Source organism: Mustela putorius, unplaced genomic scaffold (assembly GCF_011764305.1).
Source record: "Mustela putorius furo isolate JIRA1106 unplaced genomic scaffold, ASM1176430v1.1 tig00000508_pilon_pilon_pilon, whole genome shotgun sequence".
Lineage (NCBI taxonomy): Eukaryota > Metazoa > Chordata > Mammalia > Carnivora > Mustelidae > Mustela > Mustela putorius.
The window spans coordinates 5,310,502-5,325,719 of NW_025421402.1; the positions used below are offsets into that span (position 1 = coordinate 5,310,502).

The window sequence follows — 15,218 nt, forward strand, 5'->3', positions numbered from 1 at the left end:
CACAGACATCTGTGCAGAGGATGGAGATAAACAGGCCAGCAGAAGAACTGACAGCTCTGTCGGCCCCAGCATGAGTGAGACACTGCTGCAGAGTCCCCACCTCGGACTGCAAGAGTTTAATCATCCCGGCTCCTTGCTACCAATTTTCTTATAGGTGGTCCAGGAAACCACACACACACACACACACACACACACACACACACACCACACAGACACGCACACACACACTCATATCAGACTGAGGCAACCCCAAAGCGGGCACTGTGTTCCAGCAGACTCGTAAGAAGAGATGGCAGTATGCCGGCCAGCAGGGGTGACGGTGGAGAAGGGAAGCACCTGCGTGTGCGGAGACTGACTGGGGAGCACCGTGAACGCTGCAACGTGTTGCCAGTGGGAAAATGACTGTTTTTAACACTAAAGGAGGCTATGGAAATGAACGGCTTGACGGTGTTCCTCTGCTAATGAATTATGAGCTGAGACTCTCAGGGGACCTGGAGCTCAAAAGCTGGGAGTACCAAGCCCTGTGGGTCCCTGTGGGTCAGTCTGTTCTGGAACACACTGAAACTGGCTAATTTATGAGGCCTTTAAAGCATCATATTAGAAGAATGACCATTGTATAAGAAGGCAGGGGGAAACTCTGCTTTGATAATCTGACAGCTGAAAATGAACATCTCACTTCCCCTAATTCAGTCTTGGTTACCTTGAGCCAAGTTTTCCTTTCCTCACCACCCCCTTTGCAAACCAAATGGAAGGGCTGTTCAGTCAGAGCTAACTCCTTGATCTTAAATACAAGGGGAGTAAACAAAAAGATCTTTCTCACTGGGACACAAATCTTCACAGTAGCTGGGAAGCACACCCCTCCCCCCGAGCTCCACCGGCTGAGGCCCACGGATGCAAGAAGACAGGAGCCTGACTGTGCAGGCCGAGGGGGCCCGGGCGCCACAAAGGCTCCGAAGGCCTCTCTAAGGCACAGCATCAAGGGGTTCCCAACTTAGAACCACTGGGGTCAGCCGCTATTTCTACATCAAAACCATTGAGGAATAAAGCAGATCCGGAGGAACACTGGCTAAGGAAGCCTCACCAACCACATGAAACAGAATTCAAGAGGCCAGAGAATTCCTCAAGACAAGAGAATATTCCTCAAGAAAGAAAACAGGGGCACCTGGGTGGCTCAGTGGGTTAAGCCTCTGCCTTGAGCTCAGGTCATGATCCCGGGGTCCGGGGATTGAGCCCCACATTGGGCTCTCTGCTCAGCCGGGAGCCACTTCCCTTCCTCTCTTTGCCTGCCTCTCTCCTACCTGTGATCTGTCAAATAAATAAATAAAAAATCTTAAAAAAAAAAAAAAAGAAAGAAAGAAAGAAAGAAAACACATACTTCAGCTGTGCAGAGGGAAAAATGATTTGGTACCTTGACTTCCCAACCAAGAAGCCGCCTCAACTGTTCCCTCAGTGGCGTGCTTAGCGCATGTCAGGAGCAGCCGGGCGGAGTGGGGGGGCTCTCCCCACTCAGATGTGTGCCCAGGGGACGGCTCTCACTCTCCTGCCTGGCACTCCCTTGAACTGCCTCAATTCATGGAACTAAAGTAAATGAGCATTAAAAATTAAAGTCAATAAAATGAAGGGACCCAGAGAAATCAATCCAGTCACGTGCCTCTCCTGGCCATGGCTCTGTTCACAGTCCAAGATTGCTTTTAAAAGGCAAGAACAGGAAGAACTGCCCCCTGACCGATAGCCATCAGACCTACTTAATAGTGGTTTTTTGTTTGTTTTGTTTTTAAGGATTTCATTTATTTTTTTTGACAGAGAGAGGCACCGTGAGACAGGGAACACAAGCAGGGGGAGTGGGAGATGGAGAAGCAGCCTTCCGTTGAGCAGAGTCCGATGTGGGGCTCCATCCCAGGACCCCGGGATCACGACCCAAGCCGAAGGCAGATGCTTAATGGCTGAGCCACCCAGGTGCCCCATTTAACCGTGTTTTTTAAGTTGCAGGTCAGAATGCAGCAGCTCACAGTAGCAATTTTGCGGGTTGCTACCATCAGTTTTAAAAAGTGAAATCAAATAGAAAAGAGAAGATAATAGTGTGTTTTACAAAAAGTAAAAGTATTGTTTCATGAAATGTTATTTCTATGTGTATAGCGGTACCTGGGTGGCGCGGTCGCTTGGGCATCTGCCTTCAGCTGAGGTCATGATCCCAGGGTCCTGCGATGGAGTCCCCCATCTGGCTCTCTGCTCAGTGAGGAGCCTGTTTCTCCCTCTGTCCCTCCCCCTGCTCATGTTCTTTCTCTCTCTCTCTCAAATAAACAAATATATTTTTTTAAATATATATGTGTATATATGTATTAGGTCCTGATACAAAGTTTTTTTTTTTAAGATTTTATTTATTTATTTATTTGACAAACAAAGATCACAAGCAGGCAGAGAGGCAGGCAGAGAGAAAGAAGGAAGCAGGCTCCCTGCTGAGCAGAGAGCCCCATGCAGGGCTCGATCCCAGGACCCTGGGATCATGACCTGGGCTGAAGGCAGAGGCTTTAACCCACTGAGCCATCCAGGCGCCCCCAAAATGTTATTTCTGAAGTAATCTCTATACCCAGTGCGGGGCTCAAAGTCACAACCCCAAGATCAAGAGTAGCATGCTCTATCAACTGAGCCAGCAAGGTGACCCCAGTGAATGAAATTCTAGAAAAGTCTGAAAGCCCACGAAGCACTAGAACCTGAATGAACCAGATCAGGCCAGTATATCACAGAGAGAGATTATGTGTGACTCAAGTACTGACAAACTGTGAAGTTCACAGGTCAACCGAGCAGCCTCAGTTAATGAACAAGGATTACTGTCAGAGTTGCAACTCGTGTTGCGCAAGAACGGGCTCGGCATCCTGGACCTAAGGAGTGTGAGCCCTCAGTCTGAAAACACAGGGAAGCCACTGCTGAAACTCCACTCAGAGAAAATGCTGGCTGGTGTACATAGCCCCTCTAGCATTTATCAAGATAAAAGAAATCTGGTCTCTGGAAGGAAATGAGATGACAGCTTCTAGTTCTGAAGTGTCAAAGGCCATAGCCACAACCAAAGGACTCATTCCCTGACTGGGAGGATCAGGCCTTTTAGAACAGGGTAGGTACAGAGGTTATAAGAAGAAACAAAACTTCCTAGTGATGCTAAGCCAGCCCTTACTTCCTGGCACAGCTGATCAAGGTGACGGGACTCTCTGTTCTGAGCAGGTGTGCATTCTTTTCCTCTTACCCACTCCTGCCCCCTGATACAGTCACATTCTTTGCTGATCCCCACTCGGTGACATCACATTACCTGGTCTCAGCTATAGAGCAGGACAGGAGGCCTAGCACAAGAGCTGAATCCTTCCTCAGTGGAGATCTGAATACCAGATAGTTGATATGATCTCTTGGATGTGGGAGTAGATTTCAAGAGGGAAGCCAAGAAGATATACTTTAGGACGACAGGATCTCCGTATCTCCTCACACTGAGCCTGACCTGTCCTTAGGTTCTCTAGTTCCTTAAAAAGTAGGAGACAGGATCTGTCCCCCATAATAATAATGGCTAGGTCTAAGGAAAAACTCACTAAGTCTTTACTCCGCCTCAACTCGAATAAGAGCATTAATAATCAATCCATCATCTTATCATTCCTTTTAGAAAGGGACGGCTGGAGGCAATTCTAGCAAGACTTCAGGCCCTGATCATAATTACTCTGCAAAAGCCCAGTGGGGATGCAAGGAGCACAGGGGACAGGGAGATAAGCAAACTGCTCAGGGTCCTGCCTGCGGTGTAGACTTGCTGCCAGGGCCCTGTCTGTCACCTTCCTGGGTGATATGCTCTATCAGCTAATGCTCAGGGCCCAGAGCATTGCCAAACCGCTCTGTGAGAAAGCTCAAGTACAGAAAAAGCGGGTATGTCCGTGTGCAGCTGTTGAGACCAGTACCTGTAACAGCGCGTGGTGCATCGTGACCTCCAGTTCAGCTAAAACAGGGGCGGTGTCCTCCCCGTCCTCTTGGACCTCCAGGTCCTCCTCAGGGATGGTCTCCCAGTTGCCCTGGTGAGCAACCAGCGTGTGCACCAGCTCGTACTGGCCGGGGAGCGCCAGGCCGACCCGCGTCTGAGTCCCATAGGTGAAGCGGAGACGCCGGAGCCTACAGCTCTCCTCCCTGGCCGGCCTGGTGGTGGGAAGCACGTGCACCCCCAACAGCAGGTTCAGCAGCTGGCACTTGACATTGCAGTCCTGGCCGAGGATCAAGATGCAGGGAAGGCAGTCCACAACCTGCTGGAGGTACTTCTCTTCCTTAGGTGGGAAGGCGATGCAGCTCAGCTGGCCTGCTCGGGGAAGGGGAGGGCGGGGAAGGAGAAAGCAGTACAGAGAGACAGTGAGGACGGGCAGACAGAGACCCAGCCAGGATGGCAGGGTCCTACCAAAGCAATTTCTCGGAAGCTCCTGGCTGGACAAGAGACCAGGAAAACATCTCTGTTGGAAAAGGTTCCTCAAATATCGAACAGGAATCCCTTCCCTGGCTTGTCCCCAGAGCAGGTGTCTATACCTAGAAAGGCAGCAGGGACCTGATCCCTCCCCAGTCCTTTTTCATGCAGTGCAGGGCCGGCCCAAGGAGTACACCAGGACTCAGCCTTGGTCTTGAGATCCTTTAACTGGCAAAGCCAGAGAAGACTAACGAACTAGGATGTGAATCCACGGGGACGCTCTACCTGAACATGTCAAAGTAAAGACCTTCATGACAAAAACCTAATACCTGCACACAGAAGGCCCTTGTAAATGTCTCTACCACGTGCCGTGTTAGCTGTTACTTTCCTCATTTATGACACCTTTCATAACTAAATGTGTGAGCTAATCTTTGTGTGTGAGAAAGAGCTGATCTTTACACACGTGTACATCAAAATAAATTGTCCTTCAAGTCTGCTTAGTTCTAGAATCTTCCCCAGTTCGTCTCTCTGCTGGCTGCTGACAGCATCCCGGCTGCCGCGTCTGTTCGCCTCTAACTTCGGGTGCTCGGGGAAGATCAGTAACTCCTGACCAACGGCCACTGCTTCCGTTTACAGAGGACAAGGCATGCAGTAAGACAAAGGGAAGAGCTCCCTGTCAGGAGACAATCCGGGTACATCTAGGAGGAATGTGATCTGTCTCACATACATCCACTCAGGACAACCACACTCACGTAAATGGCGAGCTTCCACAAACACAGCAGGCGCGTTCAAGAGAGAACAAAAAGCTTCTTAAAGGAGGAGAAACCTCTCTTTGGGTAATTCACTGACCTGCATCTCTCGGATTCAGAATGCAATCATTCCCGACCTGCTCCCGTCTGTGACTCAGGCAACCCCTGAGTTTGCCAGAAAGGCACAGCCACAGCGATTCTTAGGCTGGAAGAAGGCTGATCTCTGAGCCAAATACATCTTTACTGAAAGGCTGTGTGGCACCAACTGAAAAGTACTCCCCTTCAATATCATCACTGTGAGCTGTTAAGCCACTCGTAAGCTGTTTACTTCGTTCACGGGAGGGAGTCTGATTTAAGGGGCTCTTCTGCTTCAGCCTGGATCTATTCTATAACAAGTCCTCAAACCCCCTTCCCTTCCACAAATGGCACCACCAAAAGTTTTCAAGAAGGTTTTGCTTTTGCCCAAATTCCTCTCCATGCTTTTCATTAAAGCCCTTCCTTTCATGTGTGTGAGTCCAACACCGGGCCTGCATGTGCAGGTCGGACACCGAGACAAGGAAATCGAGTCTCCTGGGAAAGAGATGGGCTCCTCTGAAAAACCAAGGAGTCGTAAGAGTGCCTAACTGTGTGCAAGGCATTTACCAAACCCAAGTGTAACACACCAGACCACGGGTCCAATCTTTGATCCACAATCTAAAACCAAGTAGAGAGGGGTGCCTGGCTGGCTCAGTTGGTAGACCAGGCAATTCTTGATCTTGGAGTTGTAAGCTGAGATTACTTCAAAATAAAATCTTTAAAATAAACAAAAGCGAGGGGACAATGCCAATTGTGTGTATGTCGACTGAGCAAGTAGCAACAGGCTAGTCCTTAGTCCTTTCATATCTGGTTCACAACTCAACAACACTTATCACAGTCTAATCTGGTCATCTGTTTATAATGTCAAAAGCAGGAAGGACCATCAGATTTCTCTGTACCCTGGACACCTAACACAGTGACTGACCCTTAGCAAGTACTCAGGTTACGCACTGGTTTGCTCTGTGTAAGAACCATTTACTGTAGAAAATTATCTACAGAAAGCTGTAAGTAGTTCCACTGAGTTCTCAGAGAAGTCTAGGGGCAAAACTATCGTCCCTAAACACCTTCATCTCAATGCAGAGAGTGAACACAAACAACAGAACAGGACCTCCCCCAGCACCTCGCAGAACTGAACTACAACGATGCCAGCCTGAGCTGTGGGAACAGATTCGCCAGCTAGAATCGCTCTCAGCCATACTTTCTATCCTTTCCTCTTTTCCCAGTGCTGCTCGGAAGCTCAGAGGGCCATCCAGGTGTAAGGCCACACTGTGACCTTCATAACTCCTACAGCAAAAGTTGACACATAAGAAAAAACGAAACCTAAGTGAGCATGGAGAGTGGATAACTGAGAACTAACACCAACTCATCACTTTTCAGGACCAGAGTGCGAGATCACAAAACCTCTGAGACTAAGCATCAACTCTAGGAAAGCCAGTAAAACATGCTGCCTCAGCCAAAGCCACAGCAGACACACCCCATTAATCATCTGACCCAAATGATCACCCTCCCCTCCATCTCTGTAGTGACAAAAACAGCCACTGCAAATACACCAGCTAGGTTCAAACCACCATAGACCAGTGCAATGGGACAGGAGTGCACTGCACTCAGGCTCTCCGGGCAACGAGTGGACTGAAGAAAATCCTCAGTACAGGTATCGCCATCTGTTTTTCAATATGTCATATTCAAGCCTTTCACTTCCACCACCGGTCTTTAGCTTTCCACTGATTTCCAACATAGGTCTACCAGATTGGAACAAGGGCACGGATGGGCCAGAAACAAGGTCAGTGCTAGATCGCTTCCGTCCTTGCCTCTCCCGGGAGGGGTGCAGCAAGCAAGAGGAGAAGCAGGGAGGGGGGCAGAGATTGTGACTCCCAGGCTCCACTCGTCACTAGCTCTGTGACTTTGGCAATTCACTTGCGTTTTCTCAGCCTTGGATTTCTCATCTGTGAACTCAGGGAAGGGCATGACATCATCATTAACATCTTTCCAGTTCTAAAATTCCAAGACGCCATCAGGTTTTAACTGGTGCAAGACACACCACTGGGGGGGGGGGGGATGGGTGGTTGGGCTGGTTGTTTTCAATCTTAAATTATCTGTGAATTTAATCTGCAAGCTTTCCCTGGACTATTTTAACAGCAGATCAAAAAGCTGACTGAACTAGCCAGGGGCTTGGAGGACCTACAGAGAGTGCAGCTTCAGCAGCTCTCTAAAGGAAGAGATTCCAAACGGTGGCCCGACAGTAGGAGGGAGGAAGGAAACCTGCTCCCGAGCGGGAGCAGCTGCCTCACTGACAGTTTAAGGACTTCCGAGTTAATCGAGTTTTCTTTCGTAATTAATCTAACAGCATCTGCATCTGGGGCCGCCAGAAGGGACCGGCAGGCCGTCTCAGCGGGAGCCCATTAACCCCGCCAACACCAGCCACAGGCAAATTCAACTCACATTGTCTTAAGAGCAAGCCAAGGCTCTTATTTTTATTTATGTATTTTTTGATGCTTCTTAAATACAGATCATCTTGATTAGGGTTACTTCTAAACAAAGGTTTCCAACTAGAAGAGGGAGGAGGAAAGCATCTCGAGTAGCAACCCATTTTGTTTGTTTTCCATCACAAACTGGGAGCAAAATACATCCCAAAATATGCCTCTTTGGCTTGCTATTTTAAGCTGGTTATTTTTAAATAAACAGCAGATGCAGGTGAAACTCTGAAAACTGAGAACAAGTTCCCCTTTCATAGGAAACATTTACACTTAGAGCAATACAAGGGAAATGTACCAGGAAGAGAAAGATGAGTCTAAATCTCTGTAAAACCCTTGTCGTCTTCGTAGTCTTCTTTTTTTTTTTTTTTAAAGATTTTATTTACTTGACGGAGATCACAAGTAGGCAGAGAGGTAGGGGGCATGCGGGGGTGGGGCATGGGGGGTGGGCAGGCTCCCTGCTGAGCAGAGAACCGGATGCGGGGCTCGATCCCAGAACCATGAGATCATGACCTGAGCTAAATAAAGGCAGAGGCTTAACCCACTGAGCCGCCAGGCGCACTAGAAACCCTTATCTCAATGCAGACCATTGACCCCTGCTCACAGCAGTCCTAACTGACTTCCCACCCCCAACATCTCTGTCTTTAGCTAGAGATGATGTTTAAGGTGGTGGCATGGCTCTTTCTGGAAGGTTTTGCCTGCAAGAAAAACTTGCATGTAAGAGGGATACACATTATTAAACTTGTTTGTTTTTCTCCTGTTAATGTGTCTTTTTATCACAGGGGTGTTGTGGCTAAGAAACTGGAAGGGCAGATGAAAAACTATTTTCCTCCCCACAGTTCTGTTTACTTAGATCTTTCTAAGAACATCCCTTAATTAGCTTCATCTCATTTAATGCTGGCAATTCTACCCAAGGAGAACCATTATTACCCCCACTTACAGATGAGGAACCAGCAGCTTGAAAAACAAAACATAACAGAGCCATGTTTCTCCATTTTTCTAAGCAGATGAGAGACAGAGCACAGCACAGTGCAGGAGCTAGGCCAAGGTCTCAGGGTCCCAGCTCAATGCCTGGGGGTAAACAGAGCCCATGAAGAGGCAAAGAATATGCCGTCCCAAGGGGTATTTTGAGTCAAGGGACTGGACACACAGGCATTCTCACCTCCTCCCCTTTTTCTTCCTGAAAGCAGGAGATAAAAACCCCCGTCTGGATGGTGAACTCCCTATACCAGAAGTAAAGCAACACTCTTATCATCGGAGACCTGGAGTCAAGGCCAAGAAAAATCAGTACAAATAAGGCTTGTTAAACTAACCCTTATCTTCCTAGTCACTTTTCCACCACTAACTGCCTTACCCCAAGCCCCTCTATCTTGTCACATTTTCATAACTTACTTCTCTTTGCCCATCCAAATCAGTACATTAAATGTTCAGCTCTGCTTCTTTGGGTCTTCATCTCCTATAGGGACGTATCCATGTACATTTCCATGTATGTGTAAAATGTAATAAAATGTGTATGCTTCTCTCCTCTGGATCTGTTCACATCAGTTTAATTCTTAGGCCTGGCTGGGGACTCCAGAAGGACAGAGGAGAAATTTTTCCTCCCCAGTACCCACTACCACATTTTCCCGTTTGGAGCCAAACACGATTTATTGATTGCAGGATCCCAATTTATTATTTTTTTTTAAAGATGTATATATTTATTTGAGAGAGAGCTCAAGCAGAGGGAGAGGGAGAGAAAGAATCCTCAGGTGGGCTCCGTGCCCCAGGAATCCAATGTGATGCAGGCTGACAGAGTCTCTATGAAAACTCTGTCAAAAACTCTCAAAATTGGGGCGCCTGGGTGGCACAATTGGTTGTGCCTCTGCCTCCGGTTCAGATCATGATCCCAGGGTCCTGGGATAGAGCCCCACATCAGGTTCTCTGCTCAGCAAGAAGCCTGCTTCCCCCTCAGCCGCACCCCCTCCCGCCTGCCTCTCTTCCTACTTAAGATCTCTGTCTGTCCAATGAATAAATAAAATCTTAACAAACAAACAAACTCTCAAAATCATGAGGAATAAATAAAGCCTGGGAGAAAAAACACAGTAGCACCATTAGCTGGTGCACATTTTTTAAAGAAAACTGTTATTCTAAGATCTCCAGAGTACTTTTCTAAAAGAAAAGGAGGGGGGCATCTGGGTGGCTCAATTGGTTGAACATCCAACTCTTGATTTTGGCTCAGGCCATGATCTCAGTCAGGGTCGTGGAGTTGAGCCCCATGTCGGGCACTGCGCTCAGCACAGGGTCTACTCCAGATTCTCTCCCCTCCACGTGCATGCTCTCTCTAAAATAATAAATAGATAAATCTTTTTTTTTTAAGATTTTATTTATCCATTTTGAGAGAGAGAGAAAAAGAATGAGCAGCAGGAGTATCCGAGGGAGAAGCAGCCTCCCCGCTAAACATGGAGCCCGATGTGCTCAATCTTGGGACTCCAGCATCGTGACCTGAGGGGAAGGCAGATGCTTAACTGACTGAGCCAGGCATCCAATAAATAAATCTTTAAAAAAATAAAAATAAATTTTCAGAGAAACTTTTAATGCTCCTCTTATCAGCTTGTATTATCCTTTGCTTTTGAGGTTAAGACTATTATCAAAAGGAAGAATTGGAGGGAAGAAATGCTAATGACCTTTTGATGTCTCTAGTGACCCATTAGGATACTTTGTTTTTGGAGTAAGGGCAATGGATCTATGTCCATGCACGTTCTTTGTCTGTTTTCCATTCCCATCACTGGAGAGGTGAGTGAAGGCAGGGTCAGCTGCAGTCCACGGCCAAGGTAGGGAGGGCATGATATGGAGTAGGTGAACGGAGGTGAATGGGACTCTGCCATGGCTTCTCATACTATTACAACTCACTTGGTTGGCAGGACTTCAGAATCAACTCAGGTCCCAAAAGTTACCGCTGCAAGCCTTGTTCCTGGTACCCAAGGACTCCCCTCCACTGGGTCCAATTTGTTCACCTCGCTTTTAACAGTGAACCTGTAGTCCTCTCTGAAAGTGAGTGACATGTGCAGGATTTTATGGGAGGATTTAATAATTTGCTCAAGTAATCAGTGACACAAATATGCATTTCTACAAATAAGCTGTGAGACATTGTTATTTCTTATGAACTGTATGTGCCAAGAGTAGAGAAAAGGACAAGCTCAGGAGCTGAGAGAAAGAATTCTGCCATGAAACGCTTGTTTATCATTCCCAAACCAGCTCTGAGCACCAGCTCAACTTAAAGGATTCCAAATTACAGGGAAAACATTAGGAGCCCAGGAGAATTTAAGGAAAACATACACCCAGGTAGTCTGGCTTTTGGAATCCTCAGGACCAAGTCGTACAAGTACACTGTGGTGGAACAGAATGGTTTTTGGAAATTAGACGTTGAAATGTTCTCAAGGAGCCAAAGCGTTTGTTGGAAGCTGAGACGCCAAGCTGGCTGAAAAGTCAGTAGGTTATCCCACGGGGAGGCCACGGTAAGGTTTCCGCGTTTTTCAGAAGTAGATGGTCCAGGTACCTGGAAGAGGGAGACGGCCACCCCCGCCCTGCTCCCCGGAAGCTTACACAACGTGGGGGCCCTGGAATGAAGAGCCCACACTCAGCCGCCTACTGACAAGTTCTGTTTTGGGCAAAACTGCTGCTGAGGCTGGTCACGCTGCAGGGGGAACAGAAAGGCAGCGGGCAGCGTAGGTTATGGGAGGCAGAGGTAGACGCAGTTCCTCCGAGGAAGCCAACCCCAAGGTTCACAGAGGGCTTAAGCGTCTGTCACTTGGGAGGTAGCCTCTTAGACCTGGCAACCCTTAAGAATGATTCCATGATGGGGAGGGGTCAAAAGGACACAACAACCAGCTCACAGCGGGGCTCAGTGATCCAATCAGGGACAGTCAGGCATAAAAATGTTCTTACATAATAGTATGAGATTATAATCCACTGAAGAAATCCATTGAAAAAACTGAATAAAGGGCTAAGGAAAAAAGGAAAAGGAAAACCCTTCCTTACCACGGGAATACCAACTAAGAAATCCGGAGGGATGAAGGACAGGGAAACCCCACTGAGTCGGGTGGGAGCTGTCAATAATGGGTGCTGAGGTCTAGCGGAAGGCTGTGTTTTCAGGAATGGGATTCTCAGGGAAATCTTAGAACACCTTCCACTAAAGACTAATTGATTGCAAAGGCAAAAAATGGTGACTTTAAGGTGGAGAGACCTAGAAGACAGCCATGGGACCAGGGATCAAGCTTAACATCCCCAGGGACGTGCATGGTTGGCTTCGGGTACCCCTGATGTGAGGCACATTCCATCACTTCCGTGCTTAGTCTCGATAAAAGCTCAGGACCGAGTCTAGTGAGGAAAGACCAAACAGATCCAGGTTGAGGGTCATCCTACAGAATATAAAGCCTACCCTTTAAACCTGTCCAAGATCTAAATGCCAAGGAAAGACCAAGGACCTGTTCCACATTCAGGCAGTCTGAGGACACATGGCAGCCAACGCAACACATGTCGCTGGACAGAATCCTGGATCAGAAAGAAAAAGAGCCATTCTTGGGGACAGTTGGCAAAACGTGAGCAAGGTCCGTGCACCGGATGGTGGCACAGCATCACTGCTCGGGCCCTGGCTTGGGGAGGTGCATGCTGGTATGGAGACACAGGTCCTCACTGCGAAGAATGGCACCCTGGGGTGTCACAGAGGAGAGAAGACCACCTACCGACAGTGCGCTTTCGAAGGCTAGAGAGAAACAGCAGATACAATAGAGGAAGACAGACAGATTGGGAGGGCACCAGCGAACATCAGCAAACGCAAAAGCAATAAAACGTTAACTACCGGGGAATCTGCGTGAGGTGCGTACAGAAGTTCTCTGTACAGTTTGGCAACATTTATGTAAATCTGAAATGGTTTCAAAGTAATTTTTTTTAAATGAGCCAGAAGGATACCTAGCAAAGCGTATCCAGTTCACAGGAAAGGAGATGGAGGGAGAGTTGTATTTGACAAAAAACCCCTCAGGGGAAAAAAAAACATCAAATACGATCATACCAGAACTGAAATAGGAACCGTTTCCTCCCTGTCCCTACCTTCGCCCTGCACATCACCTCCTCTCTCCCCCATCTTCCTGTGATGGTGACCTGTGGGCTGTTCAGAGTCTGGGGAGTTCGAGGTACTAATCTAGGTAAGCAGTTCAGGTTCAGATTTAGAACCCAAATCCTCAAGGCTAAGCAGTACAGACAAACGTGCCCCAGGACCAGTGCTGCTGAAAGTTACCTGCAACCATCCAGTGCACTGAACAAGAAGCCACCAGAAGCTGCATGACCCAGCACTGCTTGCAGAAGTCCCTTCTGGTTATGCAGCAGGAGGGAACACATCTCCACCTCTTCTTATCACATAACTACTTGAATGCCTCAGTTACAAAGCACGTTTCCAAGCTGGGGCAGCAGAACTCCACTTCTCTCCGGGGAGGAAGAGGCTGCAGAGCAGGCTAGTCACTCAGAAGAAACTGAAACAGACTCCCCCAGTGAGAGCCTGAAGATTAAGAACAGCTTCCCTCCTACTGGCTCTGTCCCCCTATATTTCCCCTTGTACCTGCCTATCTCCAGAATATTAAAAGTTAAGGCTCGGGGCACCTGGGTGACTCAACAGGTTAAGTGTCTGCGTCTTGATTTTGACTCAGGTCATGATCTCAGTGGTGTGGGATCGAGCCCTCCACAGGGCTTCACACTTGGAGGGGAGTAAGCTTGAGATTCTCCCTCTCCCTCTCCTCCTCTGCCTGGCACATTCTTGCTCTCTAAAATAAATAAATCTTTTAAAAAGGTGGGGGGTGCATCTGTGTGGCTCAATAAGTTGAACCTTCAACTTGGTTTCTGCTCAGGTCATGATCTCAGGGTCCTGGGATGGAGCCCCGTTCGGACTCTGTATTTAACAGGGAGTCTGCTTAGGATTCTCTCTCTCTCTCAAATAAATAAATCTTTAAAAAGTTAAGGCTATAGTATGTTGTACACAATATTCTTAAAAAATACACTCCATATGGGCTCAAACACTGTCCCTCTAATTTAAATAAAGAATGAGCTTTTATTCAAATTAGTCTTGAATCTAGCTGCATTTATGACAGGGCCTTCGTCTTTGCTCTGGAAAGTTTGGCTCGATTAAAAAAAAAAATCCTGGGAAATGTAAGATCCGCCCCCATTACATCGAGTGGAAAGGGTAAGAAACAGCAAGCTATAAAACATGTCCAGCATAAATAGGCACTAAAGGTCTTAATCTGATGAAGCTAAAGTTGGACTTTGGAATTTTTTTTTTTAACATCTGAATAAAGACAAGGGATAAAAGCATTTTTTTTTAAAAAGTGTGAGATTTGTGTGTTTTTTTTTTAAATCAAAGGCTTTCATGAGTACATAACCTAGCATCATTCTTTGCGATAGTTTTGAGGCATTATTCGTTAGACAAGTGAAAAGCAAAACAATCCTCCAGTCCTGCTTCCCATCTTCCTGCCCAGAGAACACCACCCCAGGGAACGGAAGCACCTTACAAAGCCCAACTCCAAAGAGAGCTGTGGTCAAAAGGTTCCCACCGCTGCATGACTCAAGGCTGAGGAGTGTGTCCCAACCATTCCCACTGCCTGCCACACTGAAGATGGCGGAAAAAGGCACTGCACATGATGGGCACTTCCACCGGGGGGCCCACAGGTGACATGAGGAATCCCCATGTCTGACCAACTTCCGTTCGGAGCATTTGGTTTGGACTCTGGAGGAGTGCCCTGTCTAAGGGGGCTTTCTCAGAGAGGCTGGCTGACAGATCCAAGCAAGGGGCACGGAGCCCCACCAGGGCTACCTCTGTTCTCTATTAAGGTGTCAGATTCTAGGATCCTCGTTTGGCAAAGAACTGAATCCATTTTCTTTTCTTTTTTTTTTTTTCTTTCAAGATTTTATTTATTTATTTGACAGAGAGAGAGAGATCACAAGTAGGTAGAGAGGCAGAGAGACTGATGTGGGGCTTGATCCCAGGACCTTGAGATCATGACCTGAGCCGAAGGCAGAGGCTTAACCCACTGAGCCACCCCGGTGCCCCGAACTGAATCCATCTTCAAGCACAGGGTGGCCTCGACTTAGCCTGGCAGCCCTCTGGGGCACTCCAGGCAGACCTTTGAGAGTCAAGAAGGAAAACCACATCTCCCACATGGACTCGCCCTCTATCCCTTGCTATGAGTATCGCCACTGGGCTCCCTGGACCGTGCAGGAAGCAGAACCCTTCGTTCCCTAGAGGTGAACTACTTTCCTCCCAGAAGCAAGGAGCAAACTCACCTGAGGTCTGAACACCGTGAGGGAGAAAACCACACGTACCCGTACACCTCATACTCTTCTCGCTGGCCTCCCTCTGAGCAAGCTCGGAGAAAAGACAGCAAGATGAAAGCCTCTCTAACAGTCATCTTTGTGAATGCATTCTGGTCTTGAGCCACACAAACAAGACAATCACCATTACTCCATCAAAGACAGATTGGGGTT

The 15,218-nt window shown here is 47.7% G+C and overlaps 1 protein-coding gene and 1 long non-coding RNA gene across 3 annotated transcripts in view; one reads left to right on the forward strand and one right to left on the reverse strand.

Moving 5' to 3' along the window:
* The window catches only part of DSTYK (dual serine/threonine and tyrosine protein kinase), a 49,193-nt gene that overhangs the window by 27,098 nt on the left and 6,877 nt on the right, over positions 1–15,218 (reverse strand). For both annotated transcript variants that reach the window (XR_006607054.1, XM_045081095.1), the window contains exon 2: positions 3,930–4,318. Coding sequence is in view for 1 of the 2 variants with exons in the window: in XM_045081095.1 (XP_044937030.1) it covers positions 3,930–4,318 (389 nt within the window). In the remaining variant the exon portion in view is untranslated. The remainder of the gene's footprint in view (positions 1–3,929; positions 4,319–15,218) is intronic.
* LOC106006174 lies at positions 6,650–9,234 on the forward strand. Its single transcript, XR_001180088.2, has 3 exons — positions 6,650–6,892; positions 6,979–7,021; positions 8,903–9,234. It is a non-coding gene; the product is annotated as an uncharacterized LOC106006174 (long non-coding RNA).